The sequence below is a fragment of the Zalophus californianus genome, chromosome 12 (assembly GCF_009762305.2).
Source record: "Zalophus californianus isolate mZalCal1 chromosome 12, mZalCal1.pri.v2, whole genome shotgun sequence".
NCBI lineage: Eukaryota > Metazoa > Chordata > Mammalia > Carnivora > Otariidae > Zalophus > Zalophus californianus.
In genome coordinates, this window is record NC_045606.1 from 35,937,358 (window position 1) to 35,952,649 (window position 15,292).

Below are 15,292 nucleotides of genomic sequence, written 5' to 3' on the forward strand. Positions count from 1 at the left end.
GAGGAGCAGTGGCCCGACTGGGCCGCGAATCACAGTTTATGGCCACCCCGAGCTGAGAGGCTGCGCCTTGGCTCTGTCTCTGCAGCTGGCTTCCCCGCTCCGATACCTGGGATCTCTGCCGCACTCAGGCACCCCGAGTCTTTCTGTGACCCCGAGGGTCCTGAGACCACACTGTCCTGTGAGGGTTCCACCCCCAGCTTAGCCACTGGAGCGATGTCCCTCAGCAGAGCCGGCCTCTAAAAGTTCCGATTTTGTGCTCCGTGGCTCTATCACTTGCCAGAAGCGGCCCATGGAGACCCCCTCCCCCACCGTCTATCCTCCTGAATATCGCCTCGGGTTCACTTCTCCTCACGTCCTACCTTTCAGAAAGTGGTCACTTTTCTGTTCAGAGAGTTGGTGCTATTCTTTTCTTCGATCTCCTGTTGAGTTCGTAGGTGTTCAGAATGGTTTGATCCCTATTCAGCTGAATTCCTGAGACCAGACGAAATCCAGGTCTCCTACTCCTCCGCCATCTTGCTCTGCCCCCTCCTTAAGGAAATTTTTATTTGGACTTTTTAAAGTTAGCGTGAAGTGACTTCTGAGTCCTTTCTCGTATATAGTGATATGTGGAGGAGCTGTGACTACAGTTATCTGACCTGGTGAAAAGATTGAAATTGAAAAGATCAGTAATGGTGACTTAAAGTAATAATTGCTTTTTTTTAGGGAGTACATTATATAAGATGCATGCTGTGTTTACACATGTGAATTGTACATGTAATAATAAGAAAAGTTTGTCTTATTCTCTGAAAATAGGTAAAAATACATGCATAGATATATTAAAATGTCCCAAGGAATTAATTTAACGTTAGGCTTTGCAGGACCTCTGTTACAGTTGTGTTTTTAACTTGGTGATGTAGTGATAATGTCGGCGTGGCTCAGAGAGCTTTGCTGCTGTTGGAGTTGTTTGGTGGCGATGCCAAGCCTTCTACCGGGATTCTTCCTCACACACCAGCACTGTTTTTTCTCTGCTAGCCCCCATTCATCCTGCTTAACCCAGTCTCATTTTTTCTTGTTTTACATTTCTGTTCCTACTTGGGAGAGCATGAGAAATTTGTTCACTTCCTGTAGATAATGGGATATGAGCTAGATAGAGTTAGTTGACGTGTAGGTCAGGTTGAGTCCACAAAAACGAAAGGAATTTTATTGTCTCTTCCTTTTATGTCTTTATTAATTGGATGTACCTCTTTTATTTTGTGCATTTATTTTCCTTTCTTTTGCTCTTTTTCCTCTGGTCTTCTAAATACAGTACTGTACCTGTTGTTGAGCTGTCTGGTTGGGACTGCTCAGACATGATTCATCAACACTTTAAAAATTCATTTCATTGACCTGGAGCTGTGGAATTTAACCAAAGGCAAGATTTAATCTTTGCTTGGACCTGAGTGAATGAGAGTGAAAAATCATTTGACACTCTGGTAATCTGAGGAATAGTAACTAATTTCCAACTGTTTATACTCTCATTTTCTTTAACATTTAAATTTATTTTCATTTCTCTTGATGGTGAGAGAATCGTGAAGTATATTCCCTTTAGAAATGTCCCTAAGACAACAAACAACCCGTGATGCAGAGCATTTCTGGATTCTGGTGTAATTTTTTTTTTTTTTTATATACTTTAGGCAAGTTCATATGCACAACGTAACTGCTTGTCCACTTTTTAATTTTTCCTAGGTAGAGTGTATGTTCCTCTTTTCTTTTCTAGTCACATTGCTCTTTTGTTGGAAAAAAGGGTTTTGGTAGATGGGAGAGACCCTGTCGTCTTAGGAGTAGATTACATGGGGCAACTGAGGGCTGACTCTTAAGATTCTGAAAGCAGGAAAAACAGAATTCATGTATTTGCTTCTGCATAAAGAGCCCTTGAGTGTGTTGTCTGTCTCAGGTTATATGACTGTGTAGCTTAATACATTAAGTACCAAGTAATACAATGTAACTGAAAGAAAACTTGTACCCCTTCAGTACCTTGTATTTTCCTTGAGATATGGTGTGTTTCAACATCTTTAATAAAAGATAGTGTACGAGTTTTGTTCACTTTTATAACTGACAGGGAACATTTTTACATTATTTGACATTTCTTGAGTTGATCGACAGAATCGTATATTTGGGATTTACTGGGAATAGGAATCAGAGTATGTTTATGTTAAAGTATGTCTGAATGAAGCATTTAATTTCTTTTTCACTTGAAATTTATCTAAATTAGTTTCAAGAAAAGTTATTTTTAAAAGTCAAAACTGCTTTCTTGTTTATTTCATTTGAAAGAAACTACTTGAGAGAATCTGAGAGCATTCTGGATTATGCACTCAAAAGTTTGTATACCACCAGAACTAGAATATCTTTTTTGAGTACTATACTTTAGCATAGACACATGTATTTAATTTCTCACAATCTTCAAAATACCCTTTTTTCCCCCTCAGAATATGAACTTGGCAGTGGAATAAAAATTGTAAGTTGTAGAACTTCTTTAAATTGTAGGGTAATGAACCCAGCTTTTTGGTACAAATAGAGCAATACTGGGGACTGTGGGTCCCCTATTCGCCTCTGATTCCCTTCTAGCAAGATGTCATGCTCTGTCTTTGTCTAGGTTCAGGCAAGGGGAACCTAGGAACTCTGCCTGGGACTGTGTTCGGAGCAGTGTGTTTTGGCTGGGTCACCAGGCCAGCTACCTAGACCCCTGGGTAGATCTGGAGTCCTGTTGCTCCGTCTGTGTGGGCTGAGTTATTGACAGCATGCTATTCGCATACTGCCTGCACGCCTTATCTTTTATTTTAATTTGTTTTCCTCTGTCTCCTCCCCCATGCTGTGCCATTTTGAAATAATGTAAAGTAAAATCTGATGACAAAACATAATATTTAAACAAAAGTGTCTTAAAAGGTAAAAGTTTCTTTCTGCCTTACCCACCATTCTCTTTTCTACTCCCTGGAGTAAACCACTTTTACAGCTTATTAGTTTTTTTTCCAGTAGATTTCATTGTAATTTAAAGTACTGTGTTAAAATATCTTTTTCCTGATTCATCACTGTAAATAGTTGTTAATTCTCTGACTGTTTACTCCTCCTATTAAAATACCAGTAAGAGATAGGAATTTGGTATGCTTTCTTTTGCTTCTCTTCTCTGTTTTCCAGGATATGTTAGTGAAACTGTTATTTGTACTTGGTCAAGTTTATAACATTTATATTCTTTTTGCAGCTATAGTTAAATCTTCTGTGTTTTCTCAGTAGGTTACTTCCAGAAAAATTAACCTAATAGAAATTGTATTTAGTGTATCATGATTATATAAATATTATCTGCAGGACTAAGTAGAGTGATTGGACTTATAAAAAAAGAAAAGTAATCCTTTCTCTCTACATGAAAATCAAAATCTATTGGTTTTTTTTTATTTGTTGAACATTTTTCACCTTTGTTAGGTCCTCCTCAACTGCTATCATTTCTACAATGTTTCCTTTTTTATATGTTCCTTTGTCTTGTTTTGTTATAGTTTTGTTACAGTTATCCCTTTGAGAAATTTTTCCGATATGGAATATGTGGGAAATCAATTTTCAGATTTTGAAATGATGTTAATTTACTCCATACCCATGATTGAAAGAAAAATTATTTTTTTTTTAGAAAATGGAATGCATTCGTCAGTTGTCTCTTTTAGCCTTCTGTTTGTAGGACAGGGTCAGATGCTATTCTCATTCTTATAAATAGTGCCTTTTTTTTTTTTTTAAAGAAACTTAAGGATTTTTCTCTTTTTATTTGGTGTTCTAAAATTTCGCCAGTTGTCTAGGAAAGTCGTCTGTGTCAGACTCTTTACTCCGAGATGCTGAGACAAGAATGAAATATTATTTAATCCTTATCTGCATGAGATGCTTCTTGTTATACCAAGAGGTTTTGAAATGTATTTGTTCTCCAGGAGCTTATAATAACAGGCAGTTAACAGGCAGGACTGTGGGATAATATGCCAGTTAAGAACACAGAGTACATAAACAAAAGACCATCAGAAATGTTCATGCTGTGAATGGCTTGCTTCTTATACCCCTACGGGAATGGAAATATTGACATGCATAAGAGTGTGAATAGAAGCTAGGCACTGTTAGCTTTGACGGCATCAACTGTACAGTAATTCTAAATTAGATTTTAATAAGGTTTTTTTCACTAATGCTTTATTTTTTTAGCTCTTAAAAATTGAATCATGATGGTGATGATAGTGATGATGGTTGTGATAATATTTAACATTTTTTGGGCTTTTTTATGTGTTCAAGCACTGTACTGATCATTTCCCTTGCCTTTTCTTATTTGGTATTGACAAAATATTCCACAGAGGTGTTATTATCATTTCTATTTTATAGATGAGGAAATTGATGCTTTGTAAAATAGGTGGCAGAGTTAGGATTTAAACTTCGGTCTCCTGAAATGCAGAGCTTGTTGCTCTTAACCACTACTACACTATATTGTCTGATAATGTAATAACTATTATATACAGCGGAAGCTCGTGGCTAGGAGGCCGATTTTTATTCATCTCCAGTAGCTGAGTTTGTTGTATTTTTTTTCCTAAACCTATTTCTACCAGTTGTGTTTGTTACTGTATTTATGTTAAGTAAATAAACTAAGGAAACAGGTTTTTGAAAGTAGACGAGACAACTCATAAAAACTAGGGGATATAAGGTAACTAAATATGATTTGGCATTCAGATTGTTTTGCCTTTGTCTAAGTTCCTACCTTATCACAGAGAAACTGAAACTTGAAATTATAGACAATTTGTGTGTGATTTGGCTCATATAAAACCAAGAAGTTAAATCTCCACTCAGATGAGAAGATTTTGGGTAAATCAGAAATGGGTAAATGAAATACGGTTATACAATTGTACTTACAACATTCAACATACATGTAAATAGACATGCACACACACAGGCATAAATATTCTCGTTTTAACTTTGATCAGTTGACCAACTGAAAGGTCTATTGAACTTTAGCACGGGGTTGGCAAACTTTGTCTTTAAAGAGCCAGATAATAAATATTTTAAGCTTTGTGGGCCATAACGTCTCACTTGCAACTGTTTAGCTCTGCCCTAGCACATAGACAATATGTAAATAAGTTCATGTGGCTGTGTTCCAATAAAACTTTATTTAGAAACATAGGCTGTTGGCTAGATTTGGCTCCTGGACCTGACCTCTGCTCTAGAATTAGAATTCATAAAGTTTGGAGATATTTTGAACATCTCTAGTAGTTTTAGTAGTGGACTCTGATTTTTGAACAGAGTGAGGACAGAGGTCTGGATAGGTTCAGTGATTTTCAGAGTTCTTTTACAGTCTGTACATGGTTTGAAAGACCATGTGGACACTTCATGGTATCTCACCATTGTTGGTTTAGCCTCAAAGTGTTTGAAAGTCAGGTTTTCTCTGAAGAATGTTAATAAACTCTCTGCCAGCTGTGACTAGATTGAAACCACAGGAATAGATCTCTGATCTAAATACCTGGAATATCCAGGGTCAATGGACATACAGTATAAACTTGCAAGTATAAATTTTACTTAAGCTAATTTTATAAGTTTTAGCATTCTACTGAATCATATACAAAGATGCAGTTATTGAGTAACTGATATTTAGCATGTAATAGGATCTTGAAACTTTAGGGTGGGAAGCAACCCTTTGGATCTAGCACACTTTTGTATAGGAAGCTGATGCCCAGGAATATTAAGAGACTTAAACCACATGACTCAATAATAACAGACCAGGGAAAGATCACTAAAATGCTAATTACCTCTGTACCATGTTGCTTTTCTGTGTGGTCAAATCGGTACAAAATTCTGATTTATATACAACCTTTCCAGGATTCATTTTATGACTGTATATGTCCTAGATCAGCTATTTAAGAGAACAATATTAGTTATTTATGGATATATTTAATATCTTCTGTAGTAATGGTAAAAGTGCCCCCCAAAATTGTTTACTTCATTCTATTCAGCTTGCAGATAGCCTTTAATAGCTTTTAGCCTTCCATCTGAGAACTGGTAAATTTTTTGACCATAATGTAGCTTTTATTTATCCAAATGTTTATGAGTAGATCCTTTTAGCATACTTTGATTAATTGACTGAAATGACTTGAATCTGTGTTTCTAAATGATGGCTAAAAGTTTCTTTGAAGGCTGTACAGTTAATATATACACTCCTTAATCACATAATTTTTATATATGTATTTTCAATTAGTAGTAAATTGTCAAAATGCACGTGTAGATTTTGAAAGCATTTTTTTTAGGAGGGGGGGTGAGGTGGAGGAGGGGCAGTGGGAGAGGGAGAGAGAGAATCTTAAGCAGGCTGCAGGCCCAGCATGGGGTCTGACACAGGGTGTGATCTTACAACCCTGAGATCATGACCTGAGTCAAAATCAGGAGTCCGATGCTTAACTGACTGAGCCACCCAGGTGCCCCTTAAAAACATTTTAAAGCCAAAATGTTTGATTTATAGATTTTATATTTAAAATATTATACATACTATTTACATTACCATGTTTACATTAACTCTTAATACATAGGATATAGAATCATTTTAACCATAAGTAATAGAAGCAGTAAAACCATTCAGATTTATGATAATTTTATAAACGCTAAAGCCCATTTTTTCCAGTTGCCAAGTTGAAGAAATCATTACTCTCAACTGTGAATGAGCTTAGATATATTTATTTTTCCACCAAACTCAAGATACTCCCTGTAAGAATATGCTTACCAGTTCTAACCTAGTTATTATTCCAGGTATTCTTGCCTTTCTATATCTGTGTCTTAGATGAGCTTCTTAGCCTTATATGATAGAGGAGTGGAACTGCTTTAGTTCTGCTTATCTCTCTTGTCTTCTTGCTAATGCACCTGTAGACCTAGAGTTCAGTGCAGTTCTTTTTCTTCTAAAACATGCTCCTTTCTCTTTTTCTATCTGTAGTTTTATTTATTGAGGTAAAAAATAGGGGCTAAAGGAATGTGATGGGGAAATTTCACTCTTTTTGTTTGAATCATAAATTTGACTCAGCAGTGAGTCAGGCAGTGAGTTTAGTTAGTCCTAGGGAGTCCTGGAGAATAAGCCACAGTCTCTGCTTAAGGGGACAGTCACAGATACTCCCTTCTATCAGGTGGGATGCTGGAAACAGAGCATTGTGAAACTGAGTGGAACAGTCTGAAGGGGAAGACTTCCTAGAAAAGATGACATTAGGATAGGCCTGGAAAGACAGATGGACATTTGTGAGTGAGAAAAGGAGAAAGTATGTTCTAGTTCTCATGAACATTATATACAAGAACAGAGGGTGTGAAGGTCTGAGGTTCTTAGGGGAATTGCCCGTAGTCCACATGACTAAAATCTAGGCACTGAAAAGTGAAGGGGAAGTTCATTTTTCATGTCATTGTTAAGAATCTTACATGCTATACTAATTTGGGGCTTTATCTTTGGTTTATTGGGGGGAGCCACCAAATGTTTTAAAGCAGTGGAGTAATATGAATTTATTTCTGCTTTAATTACAAGCTGCAAACTCAGATGTCTGTAGGGACCAGGCAGGTAACTTACACGAAACTGCCAGATGTGTGATAGTAGGAAATGGTCAGGCCCACAGGACTGATCAGGCCTTGCCTGAAGCCTTTCACATATAAGCTAGAGGAAAAACTGTGTTTGCCGGATCAAGTAGAATATTGAGACCCCTGGTCAGAGCTATCCCTGAGAGCTTTTTGGAGGATGTTGTACAGTGTTTGGTATACAGTAGGCTGATGGTATTTGTCAAATAAATGGATGATGGATTGAAGGGTGGGTGTGGGTGTTGTGTGCAGAGATTCATTAGGAGACCATTAAGATAATTCAAGCAAAAGGTGGTAATGCTTGAGTTAGGACACATAATTGAAAAAGGAGAAACATAGGTGGATGTGAGAAATACTGAAATGGTAGAATTGTCGGGATTCTCTTACCAGTTCACACATGAAGAGAGGAAAGAATTAAAGATGACCTAGAGATTTCTAGCTTAGATTGAATGGGTGGTGATGACCTGAATCAAAAGAGAGATGGGGCGCCTGGGTGGCTCAGTCGTTAAGCCTCTGCCTTCGGCTTAGGTCATGATCCCAGGGTCCTGGGATCGAGCCCCGCATCGGGCTCCCTGCTCAGCGGGAAGCCTGCTTCTCCCTCTTCCACTCCCCCTGCTTGTGTTCCCTCTCTCGCTGTGTCTCTCTCTGTCAAATAAATAAATAAAATCTTAAAAAAAAAAAAAAGTGGGAGAAAGGACAACTGTAGGAGAAGAAGTATTGGGGGGAAGGGGTGGAGCTGAGGAACTTTTTAATTCTAAGTGCCAAGGTACTTATCATGACTGTCATTTTTGCTGTATTATTTGGGGGCTTTTAAGTCTCATTTTCATTCATTCATTCATTCATTCATTCATTCATTCATTGTTCTTGAACAGAAATTGTCCCAGAACCCTTTTGTTTTTTTTTTAAGGAAAATCTCAGTCCTGCCTACACGTATTCCCTTAACCTATGTCTGTGGCTGTGGCTGTGGCTATTTTTCTAGGCATAAATCCTGGTTAGAGATCTTAATTTTTCCGGTAAGATATCAACCCTCTATTTTTGGTTGTCAAAGTACATAGTTTTGCTCAGTCTCAGTTTTTACTAGAATAATCTCCAGTTCTCAACTTTAATCAAAAGTGTGCTTACGATAAGTAGGATTTGTAGCAAATTGTCTAATTCCTCCATGTATTTGGACATTTATCCCTGAGGCCACCAAAAAAATGGGTAGCTGTATTATTGGTTTTACTTTTCTGATACATTGCTTTATATCTACGTATCTATATATGTATCTATGTATGTCTCATCACTCTGGTGTTATTTCCTCAGCTTTCATTAAAAGGTTGTGTAAGAAGCAAATGCAATGAATCCATGAATCCATTATTATATATTATATAAGGCTATTGTCAAGGGTGTTGTGCCTTAGGAGATAAAAGATTATTGTTCCCTTTTTTAGAACTCTGGTAAAATTTTCTCCCAGAACTTAAATGCCAACAAAAGTGATTTTTGTTTCTTCGGTTTTTTATTTTGTTTTTCCCTTGAGTGCTGGTATGTTTTTGATATTATGGACACTAAATTGTGTACTTGGACCCTCCCTATTTGTTTTGGCTGCTAGGACCTTGAGAGTCAAGTTCATAAACAGATAACAGTTGTAAAACAATACCTTGTACAATTATACCTTTCACTTGTTCTATTTTATTTTAGTTTGCCTTAATTTTTTTTGTTCAAATATTTTCTCTATGATTGTATTTATTTTGTTAGGTATCACAGATCCTTTTTAATAATGAAATACTATAATTCAAATAATAGCAGTTCTGGTTTTTAATTTTTTTTCACTGACCTAGGGAAAATTAAAGGGAACAAAATCAGATTCAACTACATATCCAAAGTGTATAACTAAATAAATTTTTACAAAGTGAACATAGTTGTGTAATTACATCCCAGAAATGCAAATAGAACATTTCTGTTACCCCAGAAGCTTCCTTCATACCCAATCCCAGTCATTTTTCTCCCAAGATAACCTAACCACTGTTCTAACTTCTGTCACTATGGTTTGTTTTGCCTGGTTTGAACTTTATATAAATGTTACCATGTAGTGACTTCTATATAGTGGACTTTTGTCAATTTGTTTTTGAGATTCAGGTGATACATTTTCATTGCTATAGTATTTCATCACATAAATATATCATACTTTATCCATTTAATTATTCATAGACAATTGTGTTGCTTTAAGTTTTGCCCATTACAGATAATGCTGCAAAGGTTGTATATGCATTTCTGTAAGATATGTATCTAGGACTCCTGGAATATAGGATGAATGTATGTTGAATTTCAGTAGATCTTACAGTTTTTCAAAGAGGTTTTATCAATTTCCCCTTCCTCCAACATTGAATTCAGTGTTCCATTTGTTCTGCATCCTTGACAACGTTTGTTGATGTCATTTTTTTTAATTTTTAAAAAATATTTTTAGCTATTCTGGTTGTTTGTTATGTTGTCTTATTGTAGGTTCAATTTGCTTTTCCTGAATGCCTACTTGGAGTGCCTGTTGTATGTTAATTGGCCAATCAGGTATCTCCTTTGTCAGGTATCTGTTCAAGCCTTTTGCCCTTTATTTTTATTCTTGTTCGTTTGATCAGTTTATGAATTCTTCTGTTTGTACCACACTATCTTATTGCTGTGACTTTATAACCTTTGCCTATTTTAGTATATGTCCTCCAACATTGCTCTTCAAGATATTCCTGCCTATTATTTGAGTTTCCACATAAATTTAGAAGCAGCTTGACATTTTCCATACACAAAGAAAGAAAAACCTGTTGGAGTTTTAATTAAAATTTTAGTTATTCTAGAAGATCACTTTGGTGAGAACTGATATCTTAATGATATTGAAGGCTATAGTTTGTTTCCACAGTATATATCTTCATGTATTTCAGTATTCTTTATTTTAGCTCAGTTTTGTATTGCCTATTTTTTATTAGATTTATTCCTAGTTATTTGGTTTTTTGAAATGGTAAAATTTTTTATTGTCTAATTCTTTGTTTCTAGTATATAGAAATTGCTTTTACTTTGGAAATTCTACCTTTTATCTATATAATACTTTTTAATCTTTAAAACTTGCTATCAATTTTGATTTCTTGAATTCTTAGTTTTTATCTATTCTTTAGGAATTTCTACCTATACAATTCTTTTGCTGTCAGTTATGACTCTTTTATTCTTTCTAATTCTTTTCCTTTTATTTTTCTTGCTTTATAGCCCTGTCTGTAGAATCAACCTATCTTACTGCTCATACTGTTTATCTGTGAATTTATGAATTATTTATTCAGCTAGTATATGTTTTTTGAGCACTTAGTTTGTCTCTGTTAAAGATAGTCACATCTAACTCTGTTTTATTTGATAGTGAATTGAATTCAAAGCTTCAAGATACTTTAGAACAAATTGAGGTAAGAAGGATTACATCATAAGTTAAGTGCTTTTCTCTTTTCAGAGGTTTTTGAATAGTACATATGCATCTTATGTTATGATTTTTTGTTATTACCAGTGTTCTAGATCACAACACTTTATTGTTTTTTTTAATTTGGGATATCTGTGCATGGTTAAGTTAATGCTAATCTACTTGTAAACTCAATAATACTATTGGAGTTGTGGGATCTGAAAATGGTATTTTGTATCTGAAAACACCCTATCCAGAAAGATCCCAAAACTGTTAATCATAGATTTGTTTTCATGTAAATTATAGCCAAAGTATTTATCATGTATTAATTATTTTTTGATTATTAACTTTTTAGTTCAGTGAGTTAATTTATATAAGAATAATTATTGGCTGATGAACCCTCCTAAATTCCTAAACCTTCTAATATTTCATACAGTTCATCAAAATATAGAAATAGAAAGGAAAAGATATGTCATTATGAGCATGAAGTCTTGCTTTTCCTCCTACATTTGTTCAGAGTTCATCTCTTTACTTGGCAATCTTTGCAAAGCAGGGTATTGATTTTAATAAGAATTATTTGTTATTTTCTGGTATTTTATTTTATCATTTTCCTGATGAGAGTACTTATAAAAATTGAGGCTGGACTTTCAAACAACCTTTTGTGAAAGTACGTTTTCATCATAAATGCAATTATTTACTAATTGTAAGAATGGCAGTTTATTTGATAAACATAAAGATAATGCTTTGAAAATCCCTTAAGTAAATAATCATTTGAATATTGAGGACTTTCTTTTGAAAGCACAGTATTTCTTCACTCTCAGTATACAATATTATTCTGTACTTAGGTAGAGAATCATTATTTTGAAATGAAATCATTGAAATAGAAATCCTTAGACAGAGTTGATGCATTTAGATATAAAGTATGTATCTTGAGGTATGTGCTTTTAAGGCCAATGTAGTTTTGTTGAGAATTACTTTTCAGTGATTATAGAAGGACTGTTATTTTTTAATAGTCCTATAAATTCAGTTCACATAATTGTAAGTTTTAGATGTATGAGGAAACATAAAGTAAAAATAAAAAGTTACTTTTAGTAACTATTTATACTTATGTGTCTCTTGAAACACTAGGTATGGGTCTTTAGATTCCTCATTTATTAATGACATCTTAGTAAACTTATTATAGTTGGTAATGCATGAGAATTACAATCTATTTATATTTTTATTTAAATTTGATTTTGACTATTAAATCTAGTGTGATAGTAAATGTCTTTAGATATTAATTAAGAAATGAAAAATTAGTCTTAATACTTTCCTCTCAATACCTTGAAAACAATTCCTTAACTGCCTCTTGCCTCTTGTTTTAATTCCATAGGAACAGTTGGATGTAGCTCTTTCCAAAATCTGCAAGAATTTTGACATAAACCATTACACCAAGGTTCAGCAGGCTTATCGACTTCTTGGAAAAACACAGGTTAGTTTTGAAAGAATGTTTGCTTTTTTCTTAATCAGGAATATGTTGATCTTTATGAATGCTCAAGTCTGAATATTACTAATGTAGTATCCTTAAAAAGTTTCATTTAACAAAGTATACTTTTATGCCATATTCACATAGGTTCAGTGTATGGAGTGTGATTAAAACATGACAGAAGTTTGTTTTGAGCTATGAAGTGTTGTCAGGTTTAATATTTTCACAATTTTACATAGTTTTTTTTTTTTTTTTTTGAAGTGTTATTATAAGATAATTTAGTTGGAGGGGATGTGTAGTCTTTTACCTCAGCTCTTGGTCCTGAATAAGAACTTCTTAATTTGGAGCTTCATGGTTCTGAGATGGGCCAGCATCTTTCCCTCAAAGTGATATGTAAACTTTTGTGTAGTGTGTATGTTTATCTGTAAAACAGCTCCATTTCATTTATCAGATTTTTCAAGGGATTCTCTTACTTTCCGAATGACTTCACTACTCCCATGGTGCATGGTTTTACATTCTCTTACTGCTCAAGGGCTTCCTTGAAAAATTTGCAGCAAGGGTCATTGAAAGTTATTTGTACCTTCTGCTTGTACAGGATTATACATTTATCTATAAAACAGCTAAATGTGATAGATATAAATGTTTTCTTCCCCTAAATGGTCTCCTGTCCATCTCTTAGGAGATCTAAGAATTTACCAAACCATTGAAACTGCTTGCATTTTAAGTCTGAATAAAGAAATTTGGTTGTTTACTTAATTATCTTGCACATCTTAAGCTACTGAGGAGAAATTAAAAGAAGGTAGACACTTGGTAATTTTGGACATGTTTAAAGACCTTTGAAAATATGATTATAACTTCTAATTACCCTCATTAGACTAATTCTTTTACTCATTAAATATTTAATAGCCCCTATTGTGTGCATTGCTCCAGGCACCTCAATATGGGCCCTCATCTATCTTATCTTCTAGTAACAGAAGCAAACATTAAAGAAATAAATGGACAGGGTGTTGGGTTGTAACAAGTGCTATAAAGAAATATGTATCAGGGTAGGTGGATAGAGTCATGGAAGACACTGATTTATACAGGATAGTCAGGAAAGGGTTCTCTGAGAAGGTAACCATTGAGAAGCATCCTGAACAATGTAAGGGAATGACACAGAGGGGATCCAAAGGTGTGATTTTTACATGACATGTCCAAAAAAGAGCAGTATGGATACCAAATATAGGCAGGATGGATAAATACAAAGCAACAAAGCAGGGTTCATGATTCAGATTTATTTTTAGGGTTAGGATGTTGTGGTTATTTGAAGGATTCTTTGCAGATAATCAGTACAATTAAAATTTTATAAATAATAGTGATCTTTGTGCTGTATCTATAATTGGTAAAGATTTTTTCCTATGTTTTTCAAGTCCATTGAAATTTATTTATTTTAATAACATGAAATTATGTTGCATGTTTTTTTTCTTTCCACAGACAGCAATGGATCAACTTCACATGCACTTCACTCAAGCCATTCATAATACTGTGTTTCAAGTTGTTCTTGGTTATGTGGAACTATGTTCAGGAAACACAGATACAAAATTCCAAAAGCTGCAATATAAGGATCTCTGTACAGTATGTAGTAACTTAGTTCTGTTCATATTGCCTTTCTTTTAGTTTTTGAATTTATATCCCGTTTTTCTTAGCACCTATTAGTTGAAGATGCTACTGAAATAAAAAGAAATACATTTGCCGAAAGCTTTTTTTTCTCCCATATTGTTCTTTTTCTCATAATGGAAGATTGAGTCACACAAATGGTAAAGGTTGATGAGATGGTACAGATTGATGGAGTGCATTTGCTTCTAAATGGACTCTTTACTCTGTCATAGCTTCTTTTACCCTTTTCTCTCAGGCTCTTAATTCTCTTCTGTGATTGCATCTAAGGTACTTCTAAGCAGTCATCTTAGCTGGTTTCCTGTATACACTTTCCATCAGTCTTTCTGTGTGTATGAATGCTGTTTCTGTCAGCATCTGTAACCAATTTCCTTTCATTCTTAAAGAAACAGAGGTCTGTAGGTAATATAACCACAGGTGAGAAGTGAACTGAGATGGGCTGTTTTAGAATTGGTCCTGTTGATGGATTGATGTAGGGTGTGAGGAAAAGAGAATGATGAACAACTGGGAGAACAGTGAGTGGTGTCATTTGTGTTTACAAGGAAGACTGATTTATAGTGGAGAGTCATGAATTCTGTTTGATAACGTTGGATAAAAGAACTTATGGAGATGAGAGCTGAAGTGATAGAGTCATCAGAAACTAATTGTACTTAAAGCCATGATACTTGATAAGAAGATTGGGAAAGGAGTGTAGATAAAGGAGCCATGGGACCCTTGGGCCTTGTGACATTCAGGGATTAGGTAAGGAGGAGAGACCAGGAAGAAGGGTCAGAGAGAGAGCAGCTAGCTGGGTGGGGGAAAAACTAGGAGATGGTGGAACAGCCTACAGAGGTAAGTATTTCAAGGAGAATTGACTGTAAACCTATGTCATAAGGTGATATTACAGAATTGACCCTTGATTTGACAATGTGGTGGTTATTGTTGACCTTGGTCTCTTTACTTCTAGTTCAAGAATGTTCTGTGTCTCTCACTGGAGACATTCTTGAATTATTTGTAATATCAACACAGAAAATAACAGTTCTAGGAAGTAGATGTCTATTCTCTACTGTAATTATGTCCAGGGATTAGTATAAAATTAAGAGAATCTTAATTCTTTGGTGAGTTTGTCAAAAGTGCAGGTTATATGTTCATTGGGATCTGAAGAAATCTTCTTACTTGAGCTATAATAAATATTCCAGGAGGATGTAATTATATATGATAGATGAAGGATTAAGTTA

The 15,292-nt window shown here is 34.9% G+C and overlaps 1 protein-coding gene across 5 annotated transcripts in view; it reads left to right on the plus strand.

Annotated features, from left to right (window-relative positions):
• VPS50 (VPS50 subunit of EARP/GARPII complex) overlaps positions 1 to 15,292 on the plus strand; it is a 140,986-nt gene that overhangs the window by 34,666 nt on the left and 91,028 nt on the right. For all 5 annotated transcript variants that reach the window (XR_003516456.1, XM_027573936.2, XM_027573939.2 and 2 more), the window contains 3 exons: positions 10,925 to 10,967; positions 12,330 to 12,428; positions 13,896 to 14,036. Coding sequence is in view for 4 of the 5 variants with exons in the window: in XM_027573936.2 (XP_027429737.1) it covers positions 10,925 to 10,967; positions 12,330 to 12,428; positions 13,896 to 14,036 (283 nt within the window). In the remaining variant the exon portion in view is untranslated. The remainder of the gene's footprint in view (positions 1 to 10,924; positions 10,968 to 12,329; positions 12,429 to 13,895; positions 14,037 to 15,292) is intronic.